This window comes from Drosophila kikkawai, chromosome X (genome assembly GCF_030179895.1).
Source record: "Drosophila kikkawai strain 14028-0561.14 chromosome X, DkikHiC1v2, whole genome shotgun sequence".
Classification (NCBI taxonomy): Eukaryota; Metazoa; Arthropoda; class Insecta; order Diptera; family Drosophilidae; genus Drosophila; species Drosophila kikkawai.
This window is the reverse complement of record NC_091733.1, coordinates 10,414,322-10,438,417: the sequence shown is the minus strand read 5'-3', so window position 1 is coordinate 10,438,417 and position 24,096 is coordinate 10,414,322. Positions and strand designations below refer to the sequence as shown.

Here is a 24,096-nt window from a genome sequence, read left to right as displayed (position 1 = left end):
AACAAATCCGCGTAATTCACTTGCCTCTCTGACTGTGTATGCGTGTATGCGTGCTTGCGGGGGTGTGTGTGGGTCCTGGCGATGTTCGCTAAAAGGATTAATAAACGTTCGGCGTTTCGCATTTCAGTTGTTCATTTGACTCGGCGCTTAGCGGTTCAGTTACAGTTACAGTAACAGTTTCAATTACTTCGGCCTCCGCTGCCACGTCCCGGAAAACTCGATTACTTGTAGAATCCTGGGATCGCAGAACCACCGCCGGCGGGCAAAAATAACATAACATTATTTGACCAAAAGGAAAAATAATAATTAAATAAAAACAAACCAAACCAAACGATTTTTGTTAATGTTAAAAGGAGTGACAAGTGTAACCATGATCAAAATTAGGCAGGCGGCCTAAAGCAATTCCCACAAATAACCAAAAATATCAATCACCTCTACTAAGCGGAAACGAAATAAAAATAGCCAGTCCATCATGCAGAGTTCAAAATCATTTTTAATACGAGATCTTTTGGGGGATTTGATCACGCGACGACAAACAGACTCTGGTGAGTTAACTATACTTCTACATTATTCCATTTATAAAAATAAATAAACATAAAAGCAACATTTTAACATCTATAAAAATCAAGGAAGCTAAGTTTGTGAAGCAGAAGCAGGAGACAAAATATAAAACATAACAGAGCTAAAAATGCATTAATTTTGATTGTTAGTGTTTATGAAGTTAATAAATCTGCATACTACATTTTAAAACTCAAGAATTAAAACTTTTTGTAAATTTTTGACAATTTTAACAATGTAACCCCTTAACAAATTTTGAAAGAATTGAAAAAAAATAATGTCCTTTGGAAATGGCTAAAAAAAAATTCAGCTGTTGATCAAGAATATATATGATTTATACGGTCGGAAATGACTCCTTCACTGCGTAACAAGCTTTCAACTAAAACTAAAATAACCTTCAAGGGTATAAAAATCAACAGTTATTACATTTTTGATATATTAATTTTCGCTAAAACTATTCTAAAGTAATGGTGAAGTTTACATTTGGTTTTATTTTATAATTTATTAAAAAATAAGCACAAGCATTGCATTACGTTTCCAACTCAAGGAGTTCAGTTCACATAATAATAACCACGTATGTATATATACTAAACGCCTTTGTTGGCCAATTAGCCTGCTCTTTGTTCTTCCCTTTCCTCCTTTGATGTTCGCTGACAATTGCCATGTTCGCTCTCTCTCGCCCACCTCCTTCGATTCTCCCTCCCTCTCTGTTTTTGTCCTGTGGCATTTAAATCTCACACCTCGCTCAATTATCGCAAACGAAACTTTTAGCGGAGCGAGGGAGAGCCTTCTCCCAGTGGCTGCGACAGGCAGGGGAAAAGAAAAAGAGAAAGAGAGTGGGTGGGAATGAATGAGTTGAAACAACAAAAACGGGCGCTTAGGGGCCGTTATTTAATTGTGCACTGCTTGCACTGCATACACCGAAAAAACCAAACTAGTAAGATACTATTAGAAACTAGCCCCAATAAATGGATCCATGTAAACTTAAATTATTTTAAAAGGCAAGTGAATTCATAATTTTAAAGTTATTTTACTTGTTGTATTTATTTATAGTTACGAATTATTTATTATCATTTATTTATTTTGTTTTCGGTGTGGCCGGCACTGCTTGATTCGTAACCTGCGCTTGAGCAATTTGTCACGTACGAACACTTTAATTGTTTTTGGCCAAAGGGGGGACACAACAAAACAGAAAGGGAAAGGACAGGAGGGAAAGGAGGTGGAATTATGAGAGAGCCCATGAATGAAAACTCTGCAATGACAAATACACGTAAAATAATGCATATCAAGAAGGAAAATGCATAATATTTAGGATGTTACTTAGAGTTCTCGTACGACTAAAATTATATGTTTATTATAAATTCTCTCCTTAACGAATTACTACTTTTATAAGCTCACAAATTATTAAAAATACAATTTAACAATAAAATAAATATCTATATATGTATATCTGATGTATTTTCTTTAAAGCATTTTGAAATAAAAATTGTTTCAGTGTACGGCCTCAGGTGCTTTGGCTTTGTTTGGTTTTTGGCCCATGTGTGGCTGTCTTCTAATTATGCATGACATTAAATAAAGTTTAACTCAACAATTACAACTATTTAGAAGCTAATTGTCGCCACCAGTTAGATGGAGAAAGTGAAACTTTTGCGGGAGTTGTCTCTGTGTGAGCCTAGACCTTTAGCGTTTTCCCCCCAAGGAAATAGGAATAAAGAAAGATTTCTATCTCACATTTCTAGTTTCAAGGTATTAAGGAATCCTTATCTTTAAGGGTTTATCTTTTCTCTAATTGAACCCTTCAATTGGATTTGATTTGTTCCCTAATTGAGACAAAAATACGTCATTCTTAAAGAGGTCTAAATTGTCGGCACATGCAAGGACATCATCCTTATCCTTCTGCGTTCTGGGTGTTTTTTTTTTATATGTGTGTCTCACAGTTCAAGTGCCTATTAAATGGCAATTGTGCCGCAAATTGATACGACGTGACTTTTCAAGGAAAAAGAAAGAACTCACTCGAGACGCTCCCCAGGACATCCGCACACATATGCATAATTGAATAACCTTTCGCTTGCACATATATCCCATATGACAGGACCCCTTCTGCTTTCGTCCTGTCTCTAAGTCGGTATAAATAGAATCAGAAGTCAAAACCCATTTGGGGTTAAAATATACAAATATAAAAATAATTTCCGGTTGGTAAAAAAAATAAAGAAAAGGAATCCTTGCTGAGCGGACACACGTGAGCGCCTGCGGCGTTCGCTCAAGTCAGAAAGGCGCTGAAGAATCGAAGATGAGTTCCCAAAGGGGGTTGCTCTCCGGATCGCATTAATGTGAACGTTAGGTTAAGTGCCACAGGGAAAAAAATCAAGACTTGAGCATTTTTGTTAAATTTAGAAACACCTGATTTTCCAGTATTTTTAAATATTATTTGGCGGCTTAAAAAAATGTTTTTCATTTAATAAAAGTATTTTTTGCTCGAGTTTAAAAAAGAATACCTTAATAACCATTTTTAAACTATATAAACAATATATTTTTTACTTGTTAAATTAATAGAAGAACTTTTTTGAATAGTTTTAAATTATTAAGATAAACTATTTAATTTTATAATTATTTCCAATGGTTTGTCGGTAGCATTATTTTCAGTTTCGAAAAAATTGGAATTAGTTTCAGTGTACATACATGCAGAGATTCCTATGCGAAACAATTGAGCGCTCGACGACACGTGAATTTAATCAGGCAGCCCGCAGAGTCCGACTCCGTTTCCGATTTCGATCCTGTAACGGATCCGGATATGTGCGGCGGATATAAATAACACGTTGATTGCGGCAAATTGCTGCTGCTGCTGCCCATCCGAGTCGCTGTCTTCCTAATGGACCAACGCCTACTTGAGGGCGCGGCTCGTTGTCTGTGGCTGGGAGCGCGATAATGAGTTTCCCGGGGTGGCTCCTCCTCGACCGGAAGTGGCTGCACGCGCTGCCCGAAGACCGACGGAAGCATTAACGCCACGCTGCGCCAGAAAGCAGGCAACAGTGTTTCAATGCTAGCATTCCATCCTTTGCTCAATTCAAGTGGTCAATCGAAGGCATTGATGGGCTCGGTGCTCGAGTCAATGTACATCCTTGGGGGTGAAAATGACTTCATTTCTTTATATCAATCAATCATGACTTTATACTTATCCATTATTAATCATTAATATCTCACCCTCTCGAATGCAGAGCTCGAGCTCTCCAATGATGACTCGGACATAGACATCGAGGACCGATCCACGCCAGACTCAACGGCTCCCGGTTGCCAGCAGGAGCTGCTGCTTGCACACCATCACCACCACCGGCATCGATTCACCCACCACGACGAGTCTAGCGTAGAGTCTTGCGGCTCGGCCACACCGCGGCCAGAATCGGGTTCCGGCTCTGGCGGAGCTAATACTGGCGTGGCCGTGGGCATGGCCTCCGGACTGAGTGCAGCGGCAGCGGCGGCGGGTGTGGCAGCGGGTCTACTTGCGGCGGCGGCCTCCGGCGGCGAAGCCAATGGGGGCGGAGCAGGAGGAGGCACAGGGGGAGGCGGCACTGGTGGCTACGCGGAACACAAGCTGCAGCTGAGCAAGAGCGGACGCAAGCCCCGTCGACGTCGCACTGCCTTCACACACGCCCAGCTGGCCTATTTGGAGCGCAAGTTCCGCTGCCAGAAGTACCTCAGCGTGGCCGATCGCAGCGATGTGGCCGAGACCCTCAACCTTTCCGAGACGCAGGTGAAGACCTGGTACCAGAACCGCCGGTGAGTAGATACTATGGATCCAGAATTAGGAATATACATAATTAATGATAAGTCCAAAAAAAAGACCTTTAAGATCACTTACGATAACTAATCCGTTTTCACCCTGTTCCAATCTGCAGCACCAAGTGGAAGCGGCAGAATCAACTGCGCCTCGAGCAGTTGCGTCACCAGGCGACTCTGGAGAAGGACTTTGTGGTGCAGGATGGCGGCAGCGGCGGTGGTCCCGGCGGATTGGGTTGCTGTCCCACCGGCTTGAGCAGCTCCTTCAGTGCCGCTGCCGCTGCTGCAGCGGCCGCTGGGAATCCATGCAATTTTCTTACTTCTGCCGCAGCGGCTGCCATTTTCCGGAACGTGGGCTATGTCCACGGCTGTCCCATGTAGGAGTCGCGCCTGGAAGAAGAAGCCCTACCCATTGCCACCTCCCGGAACCACTCCAGCTTCCAGTTAATCATACAGTTGCCTCTGTGTACATAATATACATAATATATATAGGAAAAACAGTTCTTGTGCAATAATAACCAACCGATGATAATCGAGATCGAAGACGATGAGATGTCGATGTCGTTGTCAAATGCCAGCAGTATTTACCAAGCGTACCCGATATTATTATTATAAAACATGTATTTAACGATAATCATAAATTAGGCTTAGTCAAATTAACTGTAAAATACATAAAACAATCGAACCTTTTTTTTCTTCGCACTCTATGAACGTGTTTTTTTTTTCGCCAGAATAAATATGTATTTAATTTCACGATTTGAGCAGTTGTTACTATGAATTGGTTAATTTTAAATAAGTTCTCGGCTTTTCATCCATCAAAAACATGGTGTTCTTCCATATCCTACTGGACGCTTTCTCTTCTTTCTTTTGGAATGGCTTTCTATGCACATAAAAGAGAATACGAGAAGGACGGACATAACGGAACAGAACAGTTAAGTGCCGCTCGCCCATCTGCATTCGGTGAGCTGTAAGCCAATGCTTGAAAATCAACTTGAGCGAATCGCACAAAACGTTATCAATTTGTCGCTATATAGCAAATACCCCGCGACATATGCACCGACATACAGGGGCATCATATGCCCCTCTATATACGTATATATGTATATATTATTTGAGTCGAAAGGGTAAGGAGGGAGAGAAAGAGACTACAGACTGTGGAGGGGGAATGGGGACCATGAGCCAGCCAACCGGAAAACAAGCAACAAATCTGCCTGCAATTATAACGGACCAAAGGATCCCAGACGGCGCATGAGCGGGGGAGTGTGCAAGAGCGGGATGGCACCAGTGCGTCAATGCAGCAGAGGCCGCGACAGAGGCTGTGGCAGTGCTCCATATACAGTCTTTATTCGCTAATGCAAACAGCATGCAAAGTGGCAAGGGCCAAAAAGTATGTAATGTTTTATTTTTAAAATTTTTATAAATATTATCATAATAGATATAGAAACTAAAATGTTCTTTAAGCATTGCACTCTACAGGATAAATATATCATGGCAGAGGCTAGACTGTAGTTACAGTTACATTTTCATGCACATTTAGCTCGCTACACAAAAAGGAGGAGAAATGTTTACCACAAATTGAATCTGTGGTGAGTGAGTTAACAAGGGCGAGAGAGAGACGTGGAGCGCTGCGGCAGTCAGAGAAGGACAGAGACAGTGGCAGACAGACGGAGATGGTGAAATGGGGGCTGTTGCGGGTGAGCAAGTCAGTGTGGAGTAGTTTTTGAGTGGTGCGGAGCAGAGCAGGACGCTAATTAAAAAGATACTTGAAGGGAGCCACCGGAAACAAACGCAAAGGCAATGGCAGAAGTCAGAAGTAGAAGCAGAAGCACAAGCTGAACAAGAGCCAACAAAATAACGGCAGCTAAAGAGAGCCATAGAGAAATGGCAAAATGGAAGGGAAGTGGAAATGGAAAACGAGTTACCGTTACCATGAAATTGTCTATGAAATGTGAGCGTAATTTAATGAATAAAACGCAGCTAAGCCCCGCACTTTCCCACCGCAGCCACTTGGAGATAGGTATGTACAATATAATAGATATAGAGTCTGGATTCAGATTCATGTTTTTCGTCCGCATTTCGCTTTTGCTTTTTTTTTTTTTTTGCAATGCCTGCATTTCCACATTCATGCGGTTCATTTGCGCAGCGCAATTGAGATCTCAATTGCATTTTTAATTGGTACATTTTACGCAGGCATCCTTTGAACACAAAGGATCAGCGTTATCCTTTATCCCCCTTCCCTCTCTTCACATTTTTCTCTTCCTTTTGAGCCGGCGTCCACTTTGATTTGTATTTATTTAATGAGTTATTAATTGCATTAAGCTTTCAGCGTTTTCCAACTTTGCAATTAAAAGGAAAGAACTGAAGAACTTGGAAAATAAAAACAAAAACAAAGAAAAAGAGAACGAGAACGAGAAAGAGAAAGGGGAGAAGTTGTAACAACTTTAAATTTTGCATGCATCTGGCTGAATGATATGAAACTCACCGCTGTTGCTCTCCCTAGTTTGCTTTAAGTTATGCCTTCGTCCAGGCTGGATGCTATGAAATTTTAAAGTCTCCATAAAAAGGAGCATACTTCTCAGGGCTAACTTGCGATCTTTGGAAATGTTTAATTGCCAAATAGACTGAAATATTAAGAATATAATAATGAATATGGGGCCTAAATATTTTTGATAAAACTTTTTGAATACTTAAATATTTAGATTTAATACTTGTCCTCGTGGAAGGAGACGACACTGTAACAGAACCCGAAAGTTTCTGGAAACGCATATTATTTCTCAATTTCGATTTAAATCTGTGCCGGAGGGCAGGCAGGCACCAAGGGGGTGGGATCCGGTTTACAGATTCCTGATCCCCAGATCTGCCGACCGCAGGCATTAACAAGTACTATGAGGGAACCAGAGGGCGACACGACTCGACACACTTGACTTCCGGTTGAAGGCCAGGGGCGATGACGAATGGCGGAACCCGGAGAGGAAAGGAGATGTTTGCCATATTGTGTGAAAATTTGCGTGTTATCCTGCTGCTCCTGCTCCTGCTGCTATCGCTGCCATTGGTGGTTGCTTTTCATTCTGTGATTAAAAAAATGTTTCGTCATTATCCGGTTGGAAAATTGTCACAAATTGTGTTTGTGCCGCGGGCCGTGCCACACTTGCTTCTTGTTTGTCCCCGGATCAGCATCCATCCCGCTCCATATCTGTCATCTTTATCCCTAATTGCCGCATTGTGCCCTGCCGCATTGTGTTGTCCATCGAACCGTACCGAACCGAACCGAGATGATATCGCACAGCCAACCTCGAGCCCGAACAGGTTGGCTGGCGATCTCTTGGGGCTAGATAAGTTTAGGCTCCAAAGGCCGCCGGCTTCCAGCGATCGATCGATCGATCGATCAGTTGCAATCTGCTGGACAATCTGTGAACAATGGAGAAGTGAGTGGAATTAGAAGTGATTATATGTATGTTGTTTAGTAAAAATTAAAATCTGTTTACTTGCCTGGATGGATGCGAATTAGGATTATATTTTGGCTGCCAAAAAAATATTTATAGTGACAAAATATGTGGAATGGAGAGCATAAAGGCCCCATATTTTAATTTAAATAAATATATTAGCCTGCAAATGTATTAAAATGTTGAGGTGACCTTAAAAACTCAATTACTTGTATTACTCTGAAACCATATTAAGTTTTGTGTGCCTTTACAGTCTACTTTTTTTTTATTAAAAATATTTAAAAACTACCACAATTTTGTATTACAATGCCGTTTATTCATTACAAAATACAAAAGTTACAACAAATTTCCAAGCAAAAGATGTCATAACGATGTATAAGATGTTGCGAGTTTGTATATTTCCTTGTTAACATATATTTTCTAAAAGACAGAAAATGTGTTTTTTTTTTTCATGTAAATTCCTGTTTTTTAGATGTAATTTGTGTATTCGCATTGTAGATCAGTCAGTTTTCGAATCCTGATTAAGATGCAAGAATGGAGTATTGTTTTAAATGTATGTTTGGGAATCTTAGACAAGATAGTTTCTTATCAATCGAAATCTCTTAATCTTAGTGTTGAGCATCCAATCAGTTTCGGTTCTATATGTACCAATAACTGGTTCTCCGATATTATAATGTTCCATTTATCGGAGAGTAGTCTCATGTCCCCCATCAATATATTCCATGTTTCGGTTATCGTTCAGTTTGCATCCGCTTAGCAAATTATGTATTTTATAACCCCTTTTTCTAGTTGATTTGATTAGCTAAGGAAATCCATCCAGGCACGAAGGATATTTTTTAAAACTAGATAGTGTTGATATCGTTATGTTCTAGATTCATAAATTCCTTCAGATTTTCCCTATTAATATACTTAGTAGCATAGACGAGGCGTTTTTTTAGCAGCCACGAGCAGCTACCCTTGACTAAGTTAAAGTATTTTGTTTCTCCTTTCCTGATTTCATTTGTTTGTTATCGTTGTAAGTCCGGCGAGTCACTTGGGAAGATCTTATGATATATCTATTCTTATTCTTAATTCGTAGTAATGTATCTTTGTCCCGAGTCGTGTCAAGTGTATTTCGTTCAGTCAACATCAGGTGAGCAATTTATTTTTCTTGCTTGTTTTGTAGTTGCCTTCTTGAGCAAAGAAAATCCGTCCTGGCACGACGGATTTTCTGAGTGTTTGTTGCATATATCTGATATTTTGAATACAGACAGGTCATCGTCGAATATCGTTAACCGCTTCGTATTTTTCCAGCTTATCCATAAAGTATTGTTCCTTCGTTCTTCCAGCTTACCCATAAAGTATTGTTCCTTCGTTCTGCACTTGTTTTTTTTTCTTCTGAGATTGATACACTTAGTAGCATAGAAATATGTTAGTCAGTTTTCTGATAATTCATTATCAGCAGCCACCCTTGATTGAATCTGTATTTGGTTTCTGCTTTAATTTGTTTGTTATCCTTGTTAGTGTCCTTGATTGTTTTGTCTCTCGGAAAGATCTGATGATAGATCTATTCTAATGCTTAATTCGTAGTAGTAGTGTCCTTGGCATATTCCCATATGCTTTCAGAAGAAATGAAGCCTTGCAATGTCTTCCAAAGGCTGCTCCTCGATTGGTTCGAGAAGTTAAGAATATATAAATGTAAATTCGGGATTCTACTTCAGTATTTTGAATTAAATCTCAACTTGAAACCGTTAATCGTTAAAGAAAAATAAACAAATTCAACAGGAATTTAAAAAGAAACAAAAAAAAATACATATGTATGGCAAATCGCTGGTCTAATCGCTGCTCACGTTCAAGGTGGCCTCCACCATCATAGATGGATCCACTTCCTGGACCTTTGCCTGCCTGACCTGCATAAGCATGCCGATAATAGAGTGCAGGGATGCGCCAAACTGGAAAGATAGATGTGAGGCATCTAGTCGGTTTAGGTTTTTATTCGAGTTATGTTCCCCAGACTCACCTTTCCACGGGGTCCGCACATGCTGGCGGGCAGCTCTTTGGACAAATCGATGCACCAGTCGGAGAGGAAAGCGCTGTCACTGTCCTCGAGTGTAAAGAAATGATCTGGATAGCCAGCTTGGAGCAGATCAGCGTTATCGCAGCAGAACAGCAGATCCAGGAGCCGCTCCATTGCCTCCAGCATCACGCGCAGCGACTCTGAATGTGCCTTTGCGGTCTCGCTGGGCGCTTCACTTTCTGGCGCTAGCCAGACACTGGGCGATATTGGCGGCTGCTTGCGTATGGCCTCGGCCAGTTCCCCTGGCTCACGGAAGCGATGCATGGTTATCTCCAGGGCGGGCAGACGGCGACCCAGTACCCACCAGAGCAGACAGACGGCCAAGACACGGCCGCGAAAACCCATGTCGCCCAGCTTGACGGCCAGTTTGAGTAGGTTGGCCTCGCTGTCGACTTGATGCTCCGCCAGGTCCTCCAGCAGCTTCTCGATTAGCTGGTGCCCCTGGGATAAAATATAGTTTATATGGAAACGGAAATGTCACTGAAATGATTTCTTGGATATCTAAATTAATGTTAAAAAACAAACTTACAATCATGGGTGGCACGCAGTCCACAAACTCTATGAAGCGAGCCATCAGACCGTTGCGTTTGTAGGATTGATTGTCCGCATTGCACTCCTTGATCAGGATGAGCATGCAAAGCCCAGTGAATAGCGGTTGCATCCGGTCCAGTTCCCAAAATTTGATGCCCCTCATCAAGACCCGAAAATGGCGTTCGACCTGCTTTAGATTAAAAAATTTTGCTTCAGATTTCCATGCGTAGATGGGACCCAATTGTGGCCTTACATCAGTCACACTGCTAGTTTCGCTGAAGTGTCTCAGATGAACCGCCAGGCTGCTGCGCTCCACGAAGGAGCGCAGCTTTCCCAGGGTGCAGTCAACAGGCTGGGATGGTCCCGGGGTAGTCATCTGCGAAGAAATTAGAGATAATTGTAGCTTGTCTTCGCTTAAGAGATATCTTAATTTATTTTCTGATGTTATAAAAGCTTATTATTTTTTAGGCTATAAAGATTATTACACCCTTAAAAATGGAAAATTCGGACAGGTCATATTATATTTTTAAAACATCCTAGCTTTTAGCTTCGTTCTTTATTAGTAAGACAAAATATGAATATATTGATTTAAGCAGAACTATTCAGCTCTATTGGCTATATTATGCCCACAAACAAACATTTGAAATTGAATTGCATTTACTTCCTATGAAACACGAAACATAAACAAAGGCAAGCACCTATATATATTCCAATAATTCAAAGGAACTTCTCGAATTTCGCTGTCGCGACAAATGGGCAAGGCAGGTCCAAGTTTCTGGGATTCAGATGACAAAAAGTTGGACCTAATTGGTGGGTGGACGACATATCTCGGGCTTTTCTGTTTGGGTTATCAATTTGCATACCTTATATGAACGAATACCCACTCGGTGGCGCATTTGTGTAAACAACAACTTCATTAGCAAACAAAAGGGGGGGGTGGTGCTGGCAGATAACAAAAAAAACCGAACCGCCCCGAACCCAAAACCGCACAAATCAACGCATAATGATATGAAAATCTGTTGGCTTTTGTCAAAATGCCTGCGGCCACAAAGCCCAAAAAACGGGAAAGTGGAAAAGTGGAAAAGTGTGGGGGGTGTACACATTTATGTCAACAATTTGCCTTAAATTAGGCGTAAAATGCACAGATTGGTTACAAGCCGCACACAAGCGCCTCATCAGGTCCACCCCAAAAATTAAAGGGTAGCTGTAGCTCCTGCTTGGCTCTCTCGCCACTTGTCATCATCGTCATTATCGTTCGTCATCGGCAGGGAATGATTGTTATTATTTGTTGTTGTTGCCACACAGTCGGACATCCCCGAGGCGAATACGCCTTAATTGAAACTAAAACGAACTTGTAAGTGGAAATAATAATCCTACATCATCTTTATGGCTTAGGGATGTTCCACTGTATTTACAACTCGCTAAGCTAAGCAAGCCCCCGCTAATTGAGCGCTTTTATCGCGGCTAATTGAAGAGCCAGTGAGGGGAGTTTCGGCCTTTTGCACTTGTCGCCGTCAATTTTTGTGGCTTAATTTAGATCCGATCAGCCTCAGTATCTGTATCCGAATCTGAATCTAAACAACAAAAAAAACTTATTTGCATAAGTGCCTGTGCTTTTCAGCCGGTGGTTCAAGCAGTGGAGGCGCCCCTTGCACTGCTTACTTGGGGAAGAGAACATAGAAAAGAGAAGAGAAGAGGTCATGTAAGATGCTGCGCTCCTCTTTGTAAATAAAAATATGTATGAATAATTAAAAACGGGAACAAATGCACAGTGACTTGGCTGCGAAAAGTTGTTAATCTTTTCATGCCGGCGCATAATTAAAATATGTGAATATGGAAATTTCAATGGAAATCTCTGTGAAAATTTTCAAGCAAATGGGGCAAGCGCTCAAAAAAAAAAAAAAAAGTAAACAGGGAGAAGACAGAAAGAAAAGGCCAAGCGAGATAGAGAGAGACACGCATACATAAAAAAGCCTCGTTGACAGGAACTTAACAGTTTGCGCTGCTGCTGCTGTTATGGCCATCCGGCTTACACCTCTTGCTCTTTTTACCAACCGTTTGTTTACGTCTCGGCGTGTGTGTGTGTGAGTGCAAGTAATTGCAAAATATGAATGCATAATGAGCAGATATTTCGCAAGTACGCAAGAAACTTCAAGCGGCAGTGGGGCGTGGGGCGTGGCAGGTGCAAAAGGAGCAGGACGAGCAGCAGCAGCAGAAACAGGAGACGGAGGCTAGATGACTTTTATGCTAAAATGCGCACATCGCGCGTGCATCTGCATTTTGCACAGCCTTTTCGAAAGCAGCGCAAGGACAAGCACAAATACGCACAAACACATACACAGGCGTGCTTTTTGCACTATGAAAAACGTGAAATACAGTGAGACCTTATAATAATAATGAAACCTAAAAATAACAACAATCAACATAAATAAATAATATTTACATGTTATGTAGAAAAAATAAACATTTTGTATCTGAAATAATTAATAATATATGTAGAGGAAATTGAGTTCGCCCTAGGCAACACGCACTGTAAATTCAGCATCTTGCCAGGCCCTCCAACTGAGGTTGAAAACGGGACAAAATGTTTGGGGAGCACAGCTCATTAAAATGCCGTTGGCCATTTGCACACACATCTTGATAGATGCCACTAATTTGCAAGGGGATCTTTGACAGGACCTCAGCCTGCATTTCCCTATCTGTATTTTCTTCTGCGCTAAATTGTATTGCTTTAACACATACATATTCAGTTGGTGCCCGAATTCGTCCGGAGAAGCCCGCCCCTTCATGGCCCACATGGTGCGACCCCAGGGCTTCAGCTTGGAGCAACTGCGTCTGACTTTGGGTCATTCGGCGATCCGTGAGCAGTGCTACTTCATTTTTGGCACCAACAACATTCTGGAGGTAGGTGTAGAGACGACGACACCCAGGGGTTCTGCTACCTAATGTATCTTTTTGCAGATCATAGCCGGATTCGACCATCTGCTCAGCCAGGAGGAAATAGAGTTCGGTGCAGACAGACTTGCCGCGATCCATGTCACCGGAATGATGGTATACCTGCTGCATCATGAGAATATGGCCAGTACCCAGGTGAAGAGGACTCTCTTCATGCAGCGCTGTTTTGAGTATCTGGCCTGCACCGAGGAAACCTATGTACGTTCCCTGGTCCAATCCCCTCTTCCCCTAGTTTCTCAATTGGTGGTTTCTCGTTAGGTTCACCACCTGTGTAGCCAAATTCTCGGACTGTTGGAGGCCAGCGATTCGGAAGTGATGCTAAACCTTATCCTCTGTTTCCGAGTGGCCAGTCCCCTGAGCCTGATGGCTCGCGTGGTGGCCAACTGCCTGCTGTGGGCCATGCTGGCCCGCCTGACGGACCTGGGCCTGGACTCGCACCGTCTCCGCCCGTGTCCAGCTCTGCTGCTGGTTGTCGCCATGGTTAATCCGCGCGTCTACGTGGAGTCCTATATGCATGCCCTACATCTAGTGGTCCGCTTGATTTCCTGCCTCCTTATCGTGGGGCCTCTCGCTGGCAATGGACAGATACTCTGTCAGGAAATCGGCGTGCCGCCGGAACTGCTCGAACTCACCAAGGAGGACTCTGCCATTTTGTTTCGCTGGCTCACCGCTATCGTCCAGGATCTGCGTCCTCAAATGCTGTCGGGCGATCTGGGGCATCTCGAGGAGCGCCTAGTGCTACTGGAGGCAATCTGTGAGCTTATGCAGGTCCTGCACGGCCACCTTATCAAGTGCTACCAAGCTAATACCCAGGCCCTAACCTTAACCGAGGAATCCCATGAGGACGAAAATCATATTTAAAAATACGCATACATTGTCGACAGAGGGTACACTTCTTCAATCGTGTTCGCGCATGTTCATAATAAAATAAAAAGCACGTGTTCCGCAAATAATTAACTTTGCTAAGAAATATAGTTAAAAACTAGTGAAGAGCGAATTAATTTAAAATGCCACAACGAAAGAAATATAAATTGTCGAGTTTTCATGCAAGATTACGACGAATTAAAATTTGTAACCTCAAAAAACCAATGAGCATTCTTCTTGATGCACAGACTTCGATGAAAAATGAGTCAGGTTGCGGAACAAAATGTTTATATGAAACGAAAGCGGATCGCGAAATCCCGGGGAATGATTTGAAGAAGCATCTCGATTAGATACAACTCACCTGTGTTATTTAAAGTTAGTTAATTGATGAAATATTAAACACCATTTGAAAATTTACTTAAAAACTAAACTGTTTCGAACAGCGTAAAAAAACGAAATGGACTTTGACTTGGACCGGAAGTAGGTTCAAAGGTGCAGAGTTGCAAAACTTCAAAGGGAAGGGGGGGCTACCAGACCGCTTTAAAGTATAAAGCAGTGTAAATGGGGTCATAATTATCGATTTTTTTCTACCTTATTTTTATTTTCCAAATCTAAATTTTATCGATTATGTTCCAGAAATTACGAATTTGATCAGATCGACAACTATAAGAGCAACTTCTTGAGATAGGCTATGGATTAAAAGACTTTAAAGGGAGTTAGTTATACATACATATATATTAATAAATCCCATTAAATTGATGTTTTTAGCATTTAGCATTAGCTGAAACTGACACGTCTACACTATAAGACCCCGTGGCTCTTGAAATGGGCTCGTTTTCTAGCATTTATACCCCCATTTACACTTTGCGTGCTTTGCTAATTTGAATAACCCATTTACACTTTAGGTTTTATGCTAATTTCATTGATTTTCAGGATTGGATTAGGGTGTAAAAAAGCAGCTCCATTCCATGTCCATTGGTTGGTATCTAGTAATTTGTATTTGATCAATTTCCTAAATGTTTTTTTTTTAGCTGTTTAAAAGATTTAATGATTGATGGGGATTCATGGAGCTTCTAAAAGGAAACCAGGCGAGAATAACCCCTAGAAACACGAGAAGCCTCCTTTAAAGCTAAGCATTTTGGTGGCTTTAATGTATACATTAAAAAAGCTATAGCTTTTCATTTAAAATTGACAATTTGGAACTATATATAATAGAGTTCAAGGAACAAACTTTCGGGATTCAAAAGCTAAGCGCACTTGGTGATTTCAATTAGCTCGTTTGCGTTGTAAGCGTAGCAAGTTCAGATCTTCTCCAGATCAATCCAAGTTCACTCATCCAAGACTGAGTCCAGCCACTGTTCCACCTCGTTTTTACTGGCCGCCGATGAGGGCGTGGCCGGCTGCACCATTGGCATGGGCATGGGCATGGTAATGGGTCCAATGCCACCGGAACTTATATCCATTTGCGTATTAGTCATGGCCAACAGCTCATCGAGCTCATCGGGCTCCGCAGAGGCAGCCGCAGCAGAGATTGCGGGTGTAGGACTATGAGCTGCCTTAGTGGACTTGGCTGAAGGAGCTCGTGACTTGGCGCCACCGCCATTGGCATCCTGTAGGATTCGCTGCTGGTAAACGGTCTCTGCGCGCTCAGCGGCCTCCTCCTGGGCGATAATCTGCTGGCGCGTGAACATACTCGCCGAGTAGTCCATGCGCTTGTAAAACGGAATCGTTTGGAGGCCAGCATTCAGTCGGCTTAGGTTCAGGGTGAAGTAACTGCTAGCGGCCTTGGTGTGGAGTTTGGTCTGGCCCTCGGCCACGCTGTTCCATTCGCGCTCGGAGCCGAAGGTGAAGTGGCCGCCACCCAGGCTCGGGAACTGCGCAAGTTGTTGGAAATCGCCCGCCCGAAGCTGGGCACGGGCATTCTCATCAATGGGCGCCCCGTCCAGGCCCAGATGCTGCTGATCCACGTCGTCCGTGTCACTGGGCAGTGTATTTAGCAGATCACGGTTTCGTTGCGGTGCCAGGACGCTACGTCCAGCTCCCCCAGATTGCCAATTGCCGCGCGGCGGGAATCTCGGTTCGTCGCTGGAATCCGCCACATCGACCATGCTGCGCCGTGAGTTCGGCGGTGGCGAACCCGAAGATGTAGTCGTCGAGCGTCCTTGGCCCTTTGGCTGGTCCTTCTTGTGGTGATGATTGTACTGCTTCATGTTCCTCCGCTTCCTGCAGGCACAGAATGTGTATTAAAGGGCAACTGCTGCGGTTACGTTGTCCGGCACTCAACTCACTCCTTGGATCGATCGTCCTTGCCGGACATTTTTCTGCTAGGGGGTTGGGCCTGGCTTCCGGGGATGATAAAAGGCAGGTGAATTCCGCGACTCCAAATCGGTTTGTTTACACCTTTTGCTCGGTTTGTTGTTGCTGTGCAAGCAGTGTTGCCAAATGTTGGCGAAAAAACTTATTAGCTGTTTTTGTTAAATGAAAAAAAAAACACGTAAAATGAAGTACAATAAAAAAGATTCAAAATTTAAAAGCAAAATCAAAGGATACAAATATTTAAATACATTTTATATACAGTGAATTTATGTCTTTATACAATTTATAAATAAAGTAAGATATGGCGACTTGACAGCCCTGCCCGCGGGCAGACAGAACAGCTGCAAAAGAGCTTTACATTTTCTGGTATTTTTCAACACTCAAGCGACGGTCACACTGCCGCCAATCGCACGTGTTTTTATTTTGTTAAATTCACAAATATTTGTACGTATTTCTCCTTTCTCGGCCTCGCCACTTAGAATGGGAAAGAAAAACAAGGGCTCCACGCCCAACCTGGGCCGTCAGCTGATCAAGGATCGGTTCGGTCACACGCCCCGCCGCAAGGTGGACAACGACACGATGGTAAGTGCGTAGAAGAAAAATTCCTACTTAAAAACGTAAATTTACCACCTCGTCTTGGGTTTTTATGCAGCTGCACACCACCGAGCTGCAGGATGGCTACGACTGGGGTCGCCTCAACCTGTCGTCCGTCACCGAGGAGTCCTCGTTCCAGGCCTTTCTGCGCACCGCCGAGCTGGCCGGCACCGAGTTCCAGGCCGAGAAGCTCAACATTACGTTTGTGAATCCCAAGCAGCGAGTGGGACTGCTGAGCAAGACGCAGGAGCAGCGGATGCATCAGAAGCACGACGAGCACCGCGCCCAGCTGAAGATACCGCGCCGCCCCAAATGGGACAAGGAGACGAGCGCCGAAGAGCTGGAGCGGGCCGAGAACGAGGCCTTTCTCAACTGGCGTCGCGACCTGGCCCTGCTGCAGGAGGACGAGGAGATTCTGATGACGCCGTACGAGAAAAATCTGGAGTTCTGGCGCCAGCTGTGGCGCGTGGTGGAGCGTTCGGATGTCGTTGTTCAGATTGTGGATGCTCGCAATCCACTGCTCTTCCGCAGCGTCGATTTGGAGCGCTACGTTAAGGAGGTGGAGCCCAGCAAGATGAACATGATCCTGGTGAACAAATCGGATTTGCTCACGGCGGAGCAGCGTCGCCATTGGGCGGAATACTTTGACAGCGAGGGCATCCGAACGGCCTTCTACTCCGCCACTTTGGTCGAGGAGGAGCTGAAGCGGGAGGCGGAAGCCACGCGCCATGATTCTTTCTCGGAGGTGCAGCAGCTGCGCGAGGCCGCCGAGGAGATTTCCCAGTCGCTGGACAAGGTAGAGGACACACTAGACGCCATCGAGCGAAAGCTGAAGGTGGACAAGGAGGAGAAGGAGCAGCAGCAGCTGCCGCGTCTGCCGAGTGACAAGAACAGTTCCCGTCTGCTGTCCCGCCTGGAGCTCATCGAGTTCCTGCGCCACATTTACACTGGGCCGCGGCACACGGAGCAGCACGTGACCATCGGCATGGTGGGCTATCCCAATGTGGGCAAGAGCAGCACGATAAACTCGCTTATGACCGTCAAGAAGGTGTCCGTTTCGGCCACACCCGGCAAGACCAAGCGCTTCCAGACGCTCTTTCTGGACAAGGACATCCTGCTCTGCGACTGTCCCGGCTTGGTAATGCCCAGCTTCGTTCTGACCAAGGCGGACATGCTGCTCAACGGCATCCTGCCCATTGACCAGATGCGCGACCATGTGCCTGCCGTCAATCTGCTGTGCGAGCGCATACCGCGTCACGTCCTTGAGGATAAGTACGGCATTCTGATAGCCAAGCCGCTGGAAGGCGAGGATATGGAGCGGCCACCGCACTCGGAAGAGCTGCTGCTAGCTTATGGATGTGAGTTCAGGTGCCTTGTGATTGCTGCCTTGTCGCTTAGCCATTCCCTCTCTTTCTTTTTCGCAGACAATCGTGGCTTTATGACCTCCAATGGTCAGCCTGATCAGGCTCGCTCAGCTCGCTATGTGCTCAAGGACTATGTCAACGGGCGGCTGCTCTATGCCATGGGTCCGCCTTCGGTGCCCCAGACGGAGTATCACACGTTCCCCGAGCGCCAGCGCAAGGTCATCGAGGAGTCGCAACTGCCCAGCCAGCAGCAGCGGGCCATGAGGGTGAGATATTCATTTATCAAGCACAAACACAGCTGTTATTTGACATTAAAATCTCCCATCAGATTGACAAGAGCACGTCCAAGGAGCTGGACCAGCAGTTCTTCTCCAACAAACCCAACCATGCCCATGTCAAGGGTCGCACAAACTTTCCGCATGTTCGCCTGGCCAATGACGGATCATTGGTGGCCAGCACTGACCCAGCGGAGGCAGCGGCGGCCAAGCCGTGGCGTCATGTCAAGAAGGAGCGTCGCGAGAAACTGCGCAAAAAGTTCTCCCACCTGGACGAGCACTGAGTCGGAGGAGGAGTGTCCATTCCCCAGCATATTTATTTCTGAAGCCAGGCACTTGTATATTATTAGCATTTAAAGATAAGTAGCTATTAAAGTACACTAAACCCAAGAAAGTCCACCCATGTATCTGCCAGGTAATGCTCCGTGAGGGCTAATAGATAGCTTGGAACTAGTGTAAGCAAACAAGTTTCAGAAAAGCTCCCCAAGTCGGCGGTCACGTGTCGATAACCCCGCGCCAGTGGGGCCTCGACAATTGCCAGCTTGCGGTAGGCATTCATTTCATGACGCCTCTATTAATACGCACATCACACACGCACACAACATTATGAAGGAGGCGCAGCTGGCATCTTGCCTGGCAAAGAGGAATACTGATAGCAGCGACGCTGCACTTTGATCGCTTGATGATCGGCGCCTCGGCCTATGCTCACTGAGATCACTCGGTCCCTTGTCAGTCTCAGTTGCCGAGCCGGAGTCGGAGGCAATGGCGACGGCGACCATGGTTGAGAGCTATAGTAACTTCAGGGAGCTGGGCGTTGGGCTACGCCGCCCCGGACTGCTCCACATTGACTTCCAGCGACGCTGGAACATACGCACCGTCTATGAACTGCTACGGGCCTTGGACCTGGCCAATGCAGACACCACTGTCCAGGTGGTGGTGCTATCCGGCGAGTTATCCGTGGGACCGCACGACCCATTGCTCCTGGAGCAGGGAAAGGTGAAAAGGCATCGCCAGCTGCCGATCACAAAGGAGACCCAGGCAGTAAGCAGCGACGATGCCGAGGATCGGTACATTCACGAAAAGTCGGCCAACTTTGTGATGCGATCGCTGGCCAAGAAGATGTTGGTGCACCGCAAGCTGCTGGTGGCCTTCGTCGAGGGACGATGCCTTGGTCTGGGCCTCAGCGTGTGCAGCCTGTGCGATTTGGTTTATGCCAAGGAAGCCGCCGTCTTTCTGCCCGCCCTCTCGCACCTGGATCCCTGCGCAGAGGTGGGCCCCTTCTGGACGCTTCCACACATCCGCTGGTTGCTCCACCTGGGCGAGCAGGCGGATGCGAGGACCGCGTTCCATTGCGGCCTGGTGGCCAGTGTGCTGAACGAGTCGCAGGAGTTCTGGGACCGCATGGATCAGTATTCGTGTCTGCCATCGGCTGCGCTAATGGCCACCAAGCGGCTCTTGCTCAACCATTGGCGGCAATCCGTGCTAGCCGAGCTGCGACAGGAGGGCACACCGATGGCCGCGCAGGGACGACGCTTGGCCAGATCCAAGCTGTAAGGGGAGAAAGCATCTGAAGAGGATTTAGAGTAATAAACATAAACGTGAAGACCCACGCCGCATTTTGAATTTTAAATCTTTCCCGGACATGCAATCGAATTTTCGATTTTTTATTTCAATTATTGAAAGCGTTGATCGAGCATATGTAGATATATCGAAAAAGTAAGGAGTTAAACATTTTTAAAATTGATAAAAATTATAATATTTTAAATTAAAATATTTATTATGCAGATTTGTTAGGCTTATAAACTAGAACTGAAATGCTTTCCGAATTAAAATTAAGGCACTTTTCCTTTGACAACTGAACGACTGAATTACTGAAAATATCGATGTATCGCCAAGTTAGCTGATATTTTCAGCACTCAAAGGAACAACCCAAAAAAGTCAGCCGCATAATTTTCTACCAAAACACAGTCGCAAGACATATATAATTTTAAATTATTTTAAACTACTGAATCGTTTTATTTAGCAGTTCACATTTTTGATTTAGACGAAACACTGGCCTTTCAGTTATTTAATCGATATTTTCAGCGACCATGGGAACAGTGGTTTTCAGTTACCGTTATTTACAAAAAATAAATCTTTTAAAACTTGAACTTCTTTAAAATTGTATCCTGGAGGATACGTCGCGCAAGACGTAGTGCGATAGCCCAAAAACATTCGATTGGTCAACCTATCGATATGGCCGATAGGGTCATCGATGAAACGGCAGCTCTAGTGCCATGTTTTGACAGCTCCGCGTCCATCCCTATATCAAAAGTTCTTTTCCGGTTTCGTTTCCAACCAACAAGGAGGTACTGCTTTTCGTGTCTATTTTAATATGCGAACATCGCCGCCGCGCAATCCGCTTGCGAGCCCAAAACGCGAAAAATAGCCGAGTTAATGAACGTTACAGACCGTTGCCCATTTAATTTACGTGAAGCGGCGCTCGCAAGCGGCGAAAAAGCGCCGGCGAATTTTGTGTTTTCTTTATATATTTTTTTACTGTGCCATATATATGAGAAGTGTTTGTGCCCCGACTAATAATGTCGTATATTGCAGATTCTGAACAATGGGTCGTTACTCCCGCGAGTCTGACAACGTGGCCAAGTCCTGCAAGGCGCGCGGACCCAATCTACGTGTGCATTTCAAGGTGAGAGACACCAGGACGCCCCTCCGATTGTTTGTTGTTGTGGTTGCTGTCTTTGTATGTGTGTGTGTGTGTGTGTGTAAGAGAGTGTGCAGCCTTAATCAGTGGATGACCGCCTCTCGAGCGGCTTCTCACTTTTGCATCGCTGCTAGAGGAATAATCCCCCCTCCCAAGAGGGGGAAATCGGACGAGTTCATCAGCTGAGCGCAGTCCCCGCCACTGGACGCCCTCTTCTAAAATCTCGCTCACAGTTCGATCGTTCCCGTAACCATTAGTAGTTCCTACAAAGTCGGCACACATCGTTAACTGGTGGCTGCTCCTCCTGGGGACAGCTTCCGCCCAGATGTGTGCCCAAAGCGAATCTCCTCACAGCCTTGCTAAAACAGAGGCCCGCTGCTTGCCATGAGCGAGTCTCTACCTGTAGCTTGGCACAGTGGCTTCCTCTGCTGTATTGCATAGAAATCCAACAGAGAAGCAGGCCATTTGGAATCTACATCTGATAAGCACACAAGATTGATTCAATTATGGATTAATTATCGGATTAATATGACAAATTTTAGACGCAGATATTGTAAACATTTCAATATTTCAAGTTAAACATGCGTTTTCTCACTTTCACAGATAAAACTAGTTTAATTTTTAGCCACTTTAGGTGGAAAATTGAAACTACTTTAAATTATTTAATCTTTTCATGCTATTTAACACGAACGAATTGTTTCAATAAGTATATAGAAAAGTTCCCAAAGTTTAGCTGATTAAGAACCATGTGCTTTGTGTGAATCAGTGCCTTACTTTGCTTGCTATCTGTGCGGGCTTAGCTCTTAATTTTGGTGGCTTCCCTATCATGGAACCTTCCTGCCAAAAGCTATGCCCAAAGCGAACTCCAGCCTTTGTAAAACAGCGGCGTGTTGACCTTTAATGCCCGCGTCTCTACCTGAACCTTGGTACAAAATATTCTACCATGTGCTTTGTGTGAAGAGTAACCTGAATCAGTTCCATGTGCGGGCACAGTTCTTAAATTCGGTGGCTTCCATATCATGGAATCATCGTACCAAAAGCTGTGCCCAAAGCAAACCCCAGCCTTTGTAAAACAGCGGCGTGTTGGCCATCAATGCCCGCGTCTCTACCTGAACCTTGGCACAAAATAGTTTACCACAAAACAACAGATTCCTTCCTCCTATCTATCATTTTCCACCACTTAAATGAAGATCTTTCAACTAAAACGACATTTCTCTTGCAGAATACACATGAGACCGCCCAGGCCATCAAGCGAATGCCTCTGCGCCGTGCCCAGCGCTACCTGAAGGCCGTCATCGACCAGAAGGAGTGCGTGCCCTTCCGCCGCTTCAACGGTGGAGTCGGCCGATGCGCCCAGGCCAAGCAGTGGAAGACCACGCAGGGACGTTGGCCCAAGAAGTCCGCCGAGTTCCTTCTGCAGCTGCTGCGCAACGCAGAGGCCAACGCTGACTGCAAGGGTCTTGATGCCGATCGTCTGGTTGTCCACCACATCCAGGTTAACCGCGCCCAGTGCCTGCGTCGCCGCACGTACCGTGCTCATGGTCGCATCAACCCCTACATGTCGTCGCCATGCCATGTCGAGGTGATCCTCACCGAAAAGGAGGAGGTCGTCTCCAAGGCCACCGATGATGAGCCCACGAAGAAGAAGCTGTCCAAGAAGAAGCTGCAGCGCCAGAAGGAGAAGATGTTGCGTTCTGAATAAAATGTGTTCTGGGCGAGAGCCGCCCAAGCCGGTGTCACCTCTATTTGAATGAAGCTCCATCTTTTTTTTTTTTACATAATATAACTAAAAAGAAAGTTAAATGTGCATCCTTTGTGTTGTTTTCTGTCTGTAAATTGGCTAGAAGAGTTGGCTGTGTATAATACAACACAAGCGCGAGACTTGACCACCTTGCTTTCTTGTTAATTTAGAGAGGAAAATTGTTGGTTACCACCTTGGGATTCAAAGAAGGCTTTCTTTCCCTGCACTTTTGACTGGAATGCCAGACGCTTCCTGTTTATGTTCTCTGTTGCTGTGCTAGGGATTTATTAAGATACTATTAACAACTTGAACCATAAAAAACTATCCTTAAAATAATAAGGCTGACACTGCCAAGAATTAGGGCGCTGAAAGAATCTCCTCCAAGGCCTGGACACCTTGTTTTGAATAACTAAAACAAGAATTATTCTCTTAAATCAATTTTATTTAAGATATACCATTGGTTCGTGGATACGCTAAAAGACTGGATTCAGAGCTTAAAGCGAAAAGCAAAGTTCGCAATGCGTCTGCGGGTTGGTTTTTGGTGTGGCATATTTTTCAGGGCCCTGTGATTTATATTTGTTTTTAACGGTCAACATTTGAAAATTTCTCTGAGGCAAAGCTAAGCCTAATCTTCTTTGGCATATATTAATATTTAAAACTGTAACTCTAACATAAAAATTTGAATTTTTAGTCGTTGTATTTATATTTCTAATTTATATTTATTTATTTTTCAATCGATCATATGGCAGCTTTATAATATACTAGTCGTTTGATCTGTTCCGACTTATGTAATACCTTGCATAGAAGGAAGACTATCTCAAAAGTTACCTCCCGGTGGCTGTTAAACTGAGAACATTTTGCTGCTGAGATGCTGATCAAGAACATCCATATATAGCCTAAAGGATCGGGATCGTTAGAAATAAG

The 24,096-nt window shown here is 44.6% G+C and overlaps 7 protein-coding genes and 1 long non-coding RNA gene across 9 annotated transcripts; 5 read left to right on the top strand and 3 right to left on the bottom strand.

Moving 5' to 3' along the window:
* Positions 1-80: 80 nt before the first annotated feature.
* On the top strand, positions 81-5,007 carry LOC108083395 (homeobox protein B-H1). Its single transcript, XM_017179146.3, has 3 exons — positions 81-545; positions 3,774-4,332; positions 4,452-5,007. The coding sequence occupies exons 1-3, from the start codon at positions 473-475 to the stop codon at positions 4,711-4,713; spliced, it is 894 nt and encodes a 297-aa protein (XP_017034635.1). The 5' UTR covers positions 81-472; the 3' UTR covers positions 4,714-5,007.
* LOC138929105 (uncharacterized) lies at positions 3,179-4,543 on the bottom strand. Its single transcript, XR_011445515.1, has 3 exons — positions 4,415-4,543; positions 3,760-4,343; positions 3,179-3,676 (listed from the first exon to the last, which is right to left on the bottom strand). It is a non-coding gene; the product is annotated as an uncharacterized lncRNA (long non-coding RNA).
* Positions 5,008-7,668: 2,661 nt separating the features above from the next.
* Positions 7,669-14,562, top strand: LOC108083612 (uncharacterized). The gene is made up of 4 exons (XM_017179484.3): positions 7,669-7,757; positions 13,113-13,266; positions 13,324-13,515; positions 13,576-14,562. Exons 1-4 carry the CDS (start codon positions 7,750-7,752, stop codon positions 14,176-14,178), a joined length of 957 nt encoding a protein of 318 aa, XP_017034973.1. The 5' UTR covers positions 7,669-7,749; the 3' UTR covers positions 14,179-14,562.
* LOC108083613 (uncharacterized) lies at positions 8,159-14,684 on the bottom strand. 2 transcript variants are annotated; one of them, XM_017179485.3, is made up of 5 exons: positions 14,543-14,684; positions 10,616-10,738; positions 10,361-10,552; positions 9,775-10,272; positions 8,159-9,706 (listed from the first exon to the last, which is right to left on the bottom strand). In XM_017179485.3, the coding sequence occupies exons 2-5, from the start codon at positions 10,736-10,738 to the stop codon at positions 9,590-9,592; spliced, it is 930 nt and encodes a 309-aa protein (XP_017034974.1). In that variant the 5' UTR covers positions 14,543-14,684; the 3' UTR covers positions 8,159-9,589. The 2 variants fall into 2 exon arrangements, with proteins under 2 accessions (XP_017034974.1, XP_017034975.1); XM_017179486.3 differs by having other exon boundaries at positions 10,361-10,549.
* A 619-nt stretch (positions 14,685-15,303) lies between these two features.
* On the bottom strand, positions 15,304-16,694 carry Aven (Apoptosis and caspase activation inhibitor). The gene is made up of 2 exons (XM_017179104.3): positions 16,470-16,694; positions 15,304-16,404 (listed from the first exon to the last, which is right to left on the bottom strand). The coding sequence occupies exons 1-2, from the start codon at positions 16,496-16,498 to the stop codon at positions 15,510-15,512; spliced, it is 924 nt and encodes a 307-aa protein (XP_017034593.1). The 5' UTR covers positions 16,499-16,694; the 3' UTR covers positions 15,304-15,509.
* Positions 16,695-16,868: 174 nt separating this feature from the next.
* Ns3 (nucleostemin 3) lies at positions 16,869-19,124 on the top strand. The gene is made up of 4 exons (XM_017179449.3): positions 16,869-17,079; positions 17,150-18,449; positions 18,516-18,721; positions 18,784-19,124. Exons 1-4 carry the CDS (start codon positions 16,978-16,980, stop codon positions 19,012-19,014), a joined length of 1,839 nt encoding a protein of 612 aa, XP_017034938.1. The 5' UTR covers positions 16,869-16,977; the 3' UTR covers positions 19,015-19,124.
* A 118-nt stretch (positions 19,125-19,242) lies between these two features.
* Positions 19,243-20,333, top strand: LOC108083590 (enoyl-CoA delta isomerase 2). Its single transcript, XM_017179450.3, has one exon. It carries the CDS (start codon positions 19,493-19,495, stop codon positions 20,282-20,284), a length of 792 nt encoding a protein of 263 aa, XP_017034939.1. The 5' UTR covers positions 19,243-19,492; the 3' UTR covers positions 20,285-20,333.
* A 670-nt stretch (positions 20,334-21,003) lies between these two features.
* RpL17 (ribosomal protein L17) lies at positions 21,004-23,176 on the top strand. The gene is made up of 3 exons (XM_017179415.3): positions 21,004-21,078; positions 21,326-21,416; positions 22,654-23,176. The coding sequence occupies exons 2-3, from the start codon at positions 21,336-21,338 to the stop codon at positions 23,131-23,133; spliced, it is 561 nt and encodes a 186-aa protein (XP_017034904.1). The 5' UTR covers positions 21,004-21,078; positions 21,326-21,335; the 3' UTR covers positions 23,134-23,176.
* The last annotated feature ends 920 nt before the right edge of the window (positions 23,177-24,096 follow it).

Excerpts from the sequence above, each read along its gene's own strand:
- LOC108083395 (XM_017179146.3), top strand. The coding sequence starts at position 473 with ATGCAGAGTTCAAAATCATTTTTAATACGAGATCTTTTGGGGGATTTG. Across the intron at positions 546-3,773 it reads GCGACGACAAACAGACTCTG|AGCTCGAGCTCTCCAATGAT; the intron begins GTGAGTTAACTA and ends TCTCGAATGCAG. Across the intron at positions 4,333-4,451 it reads ACCTGGTACCAGAACCGCCG|CACCAAGTGGAAGCGGCAGA; the intron begins GTGAGTAGATAC and ends TCCAATCTGCAG.
- Aven (XM_017179104.3), bottom strand. The coding sequence starts at position 16,498 with ATGTCCGGCAAGGACGATCGATCCAAGGA. Across the intron at positions 16,405-16,469 it reads AAGGACGATCGATCCAAGGA|GAAGCGGAGGAACATGAAGC; the intron begins GTGAGTTGAGTG and ends CTGTGCCTGCAG.
- LOC108083613 (XM_017179485.3), bottom strand. The coding sequence starts at position 10,738 with ATGACTACCCCGGGACCATCCCAGCCTGTTGACTGCACCCTGGGAAAG. Across the intron at positions 10,553-10,615 it reads AAACTAGCAGTGTGACTGAT|CAGGTCGAACGCCATTTTCG; the intron begins GTAAGGCCACAA and ends TTTAATCTAAAG. Across the intron at positions 9,707-9,774 it reads TGTGCGGACCCCGTGGAAAG|TTTGGCGCATCCCTGCACTC; the intron begins GTGAGTCTGGGG and ends CTATCTTTCCAG.
- LOC108083590 (XM_017179450.3), top strand. The coding sequence starts at position 19,493 with ATGGCGACGGCGACCATGGTTGAGAGCTATAGTAACTTCAGGGAGCTG.
- LOC108083612 (XM_017179484.3), top strand. Across the intron at positions 13,267-13,323 it reads GCACCAACAACATTCTGGAG|ATCATAGCCGGATTCGACCA; the intron begins GTAGGTGTAGAG and ends ATCTTTTTGCAG. Across the intron at positions 13,516-13,575 it reads CCTGCACCGAGGAAACCTAT|GTTCACCACCTGTGTAGCCA; the intron begins GTACGTTCCCTG and ends GTTTCTCGTTAG.
- RpL17 (XM_017179415.3), top strand. The coding sequence starts at position 21,336 with ATGGGTCGTTACTCCCGCGAGTCTGACAACGTGGCCAAGTCCTGCAAG. Across the intron at positions 21,417-22,653 it reads ATCTACGTGTGCATTTCAAG|AATACACATGAGACCGCCCA; the intron begins GTGAGAGACACC and ends TTTCTCTTGCAG.
- Ns3 (XM_017179449.3), top strand. The coding sequence starts at position 16,978 with ATGGGAAAGAAAAACAAGGGCTCCACGCCCAACCTGGGCCGTCAGCTG. Across the intron at positions 18,450-18,515 it reads GCTGCTGCTAGCTTATGGAT|ACAATCGTGGCTTTATGACC; the intron begins GTGAGTTCAGGT and ends TCTTTTTCGCAG. Across the intron at positions 18,722-18,783 it reads AGCAGCAGCGGGCCATGAGG|ATTGACAAGAGCACGTCCAA; the intron begins GTGAGATATTCA and ends ATCTCCCATCAG.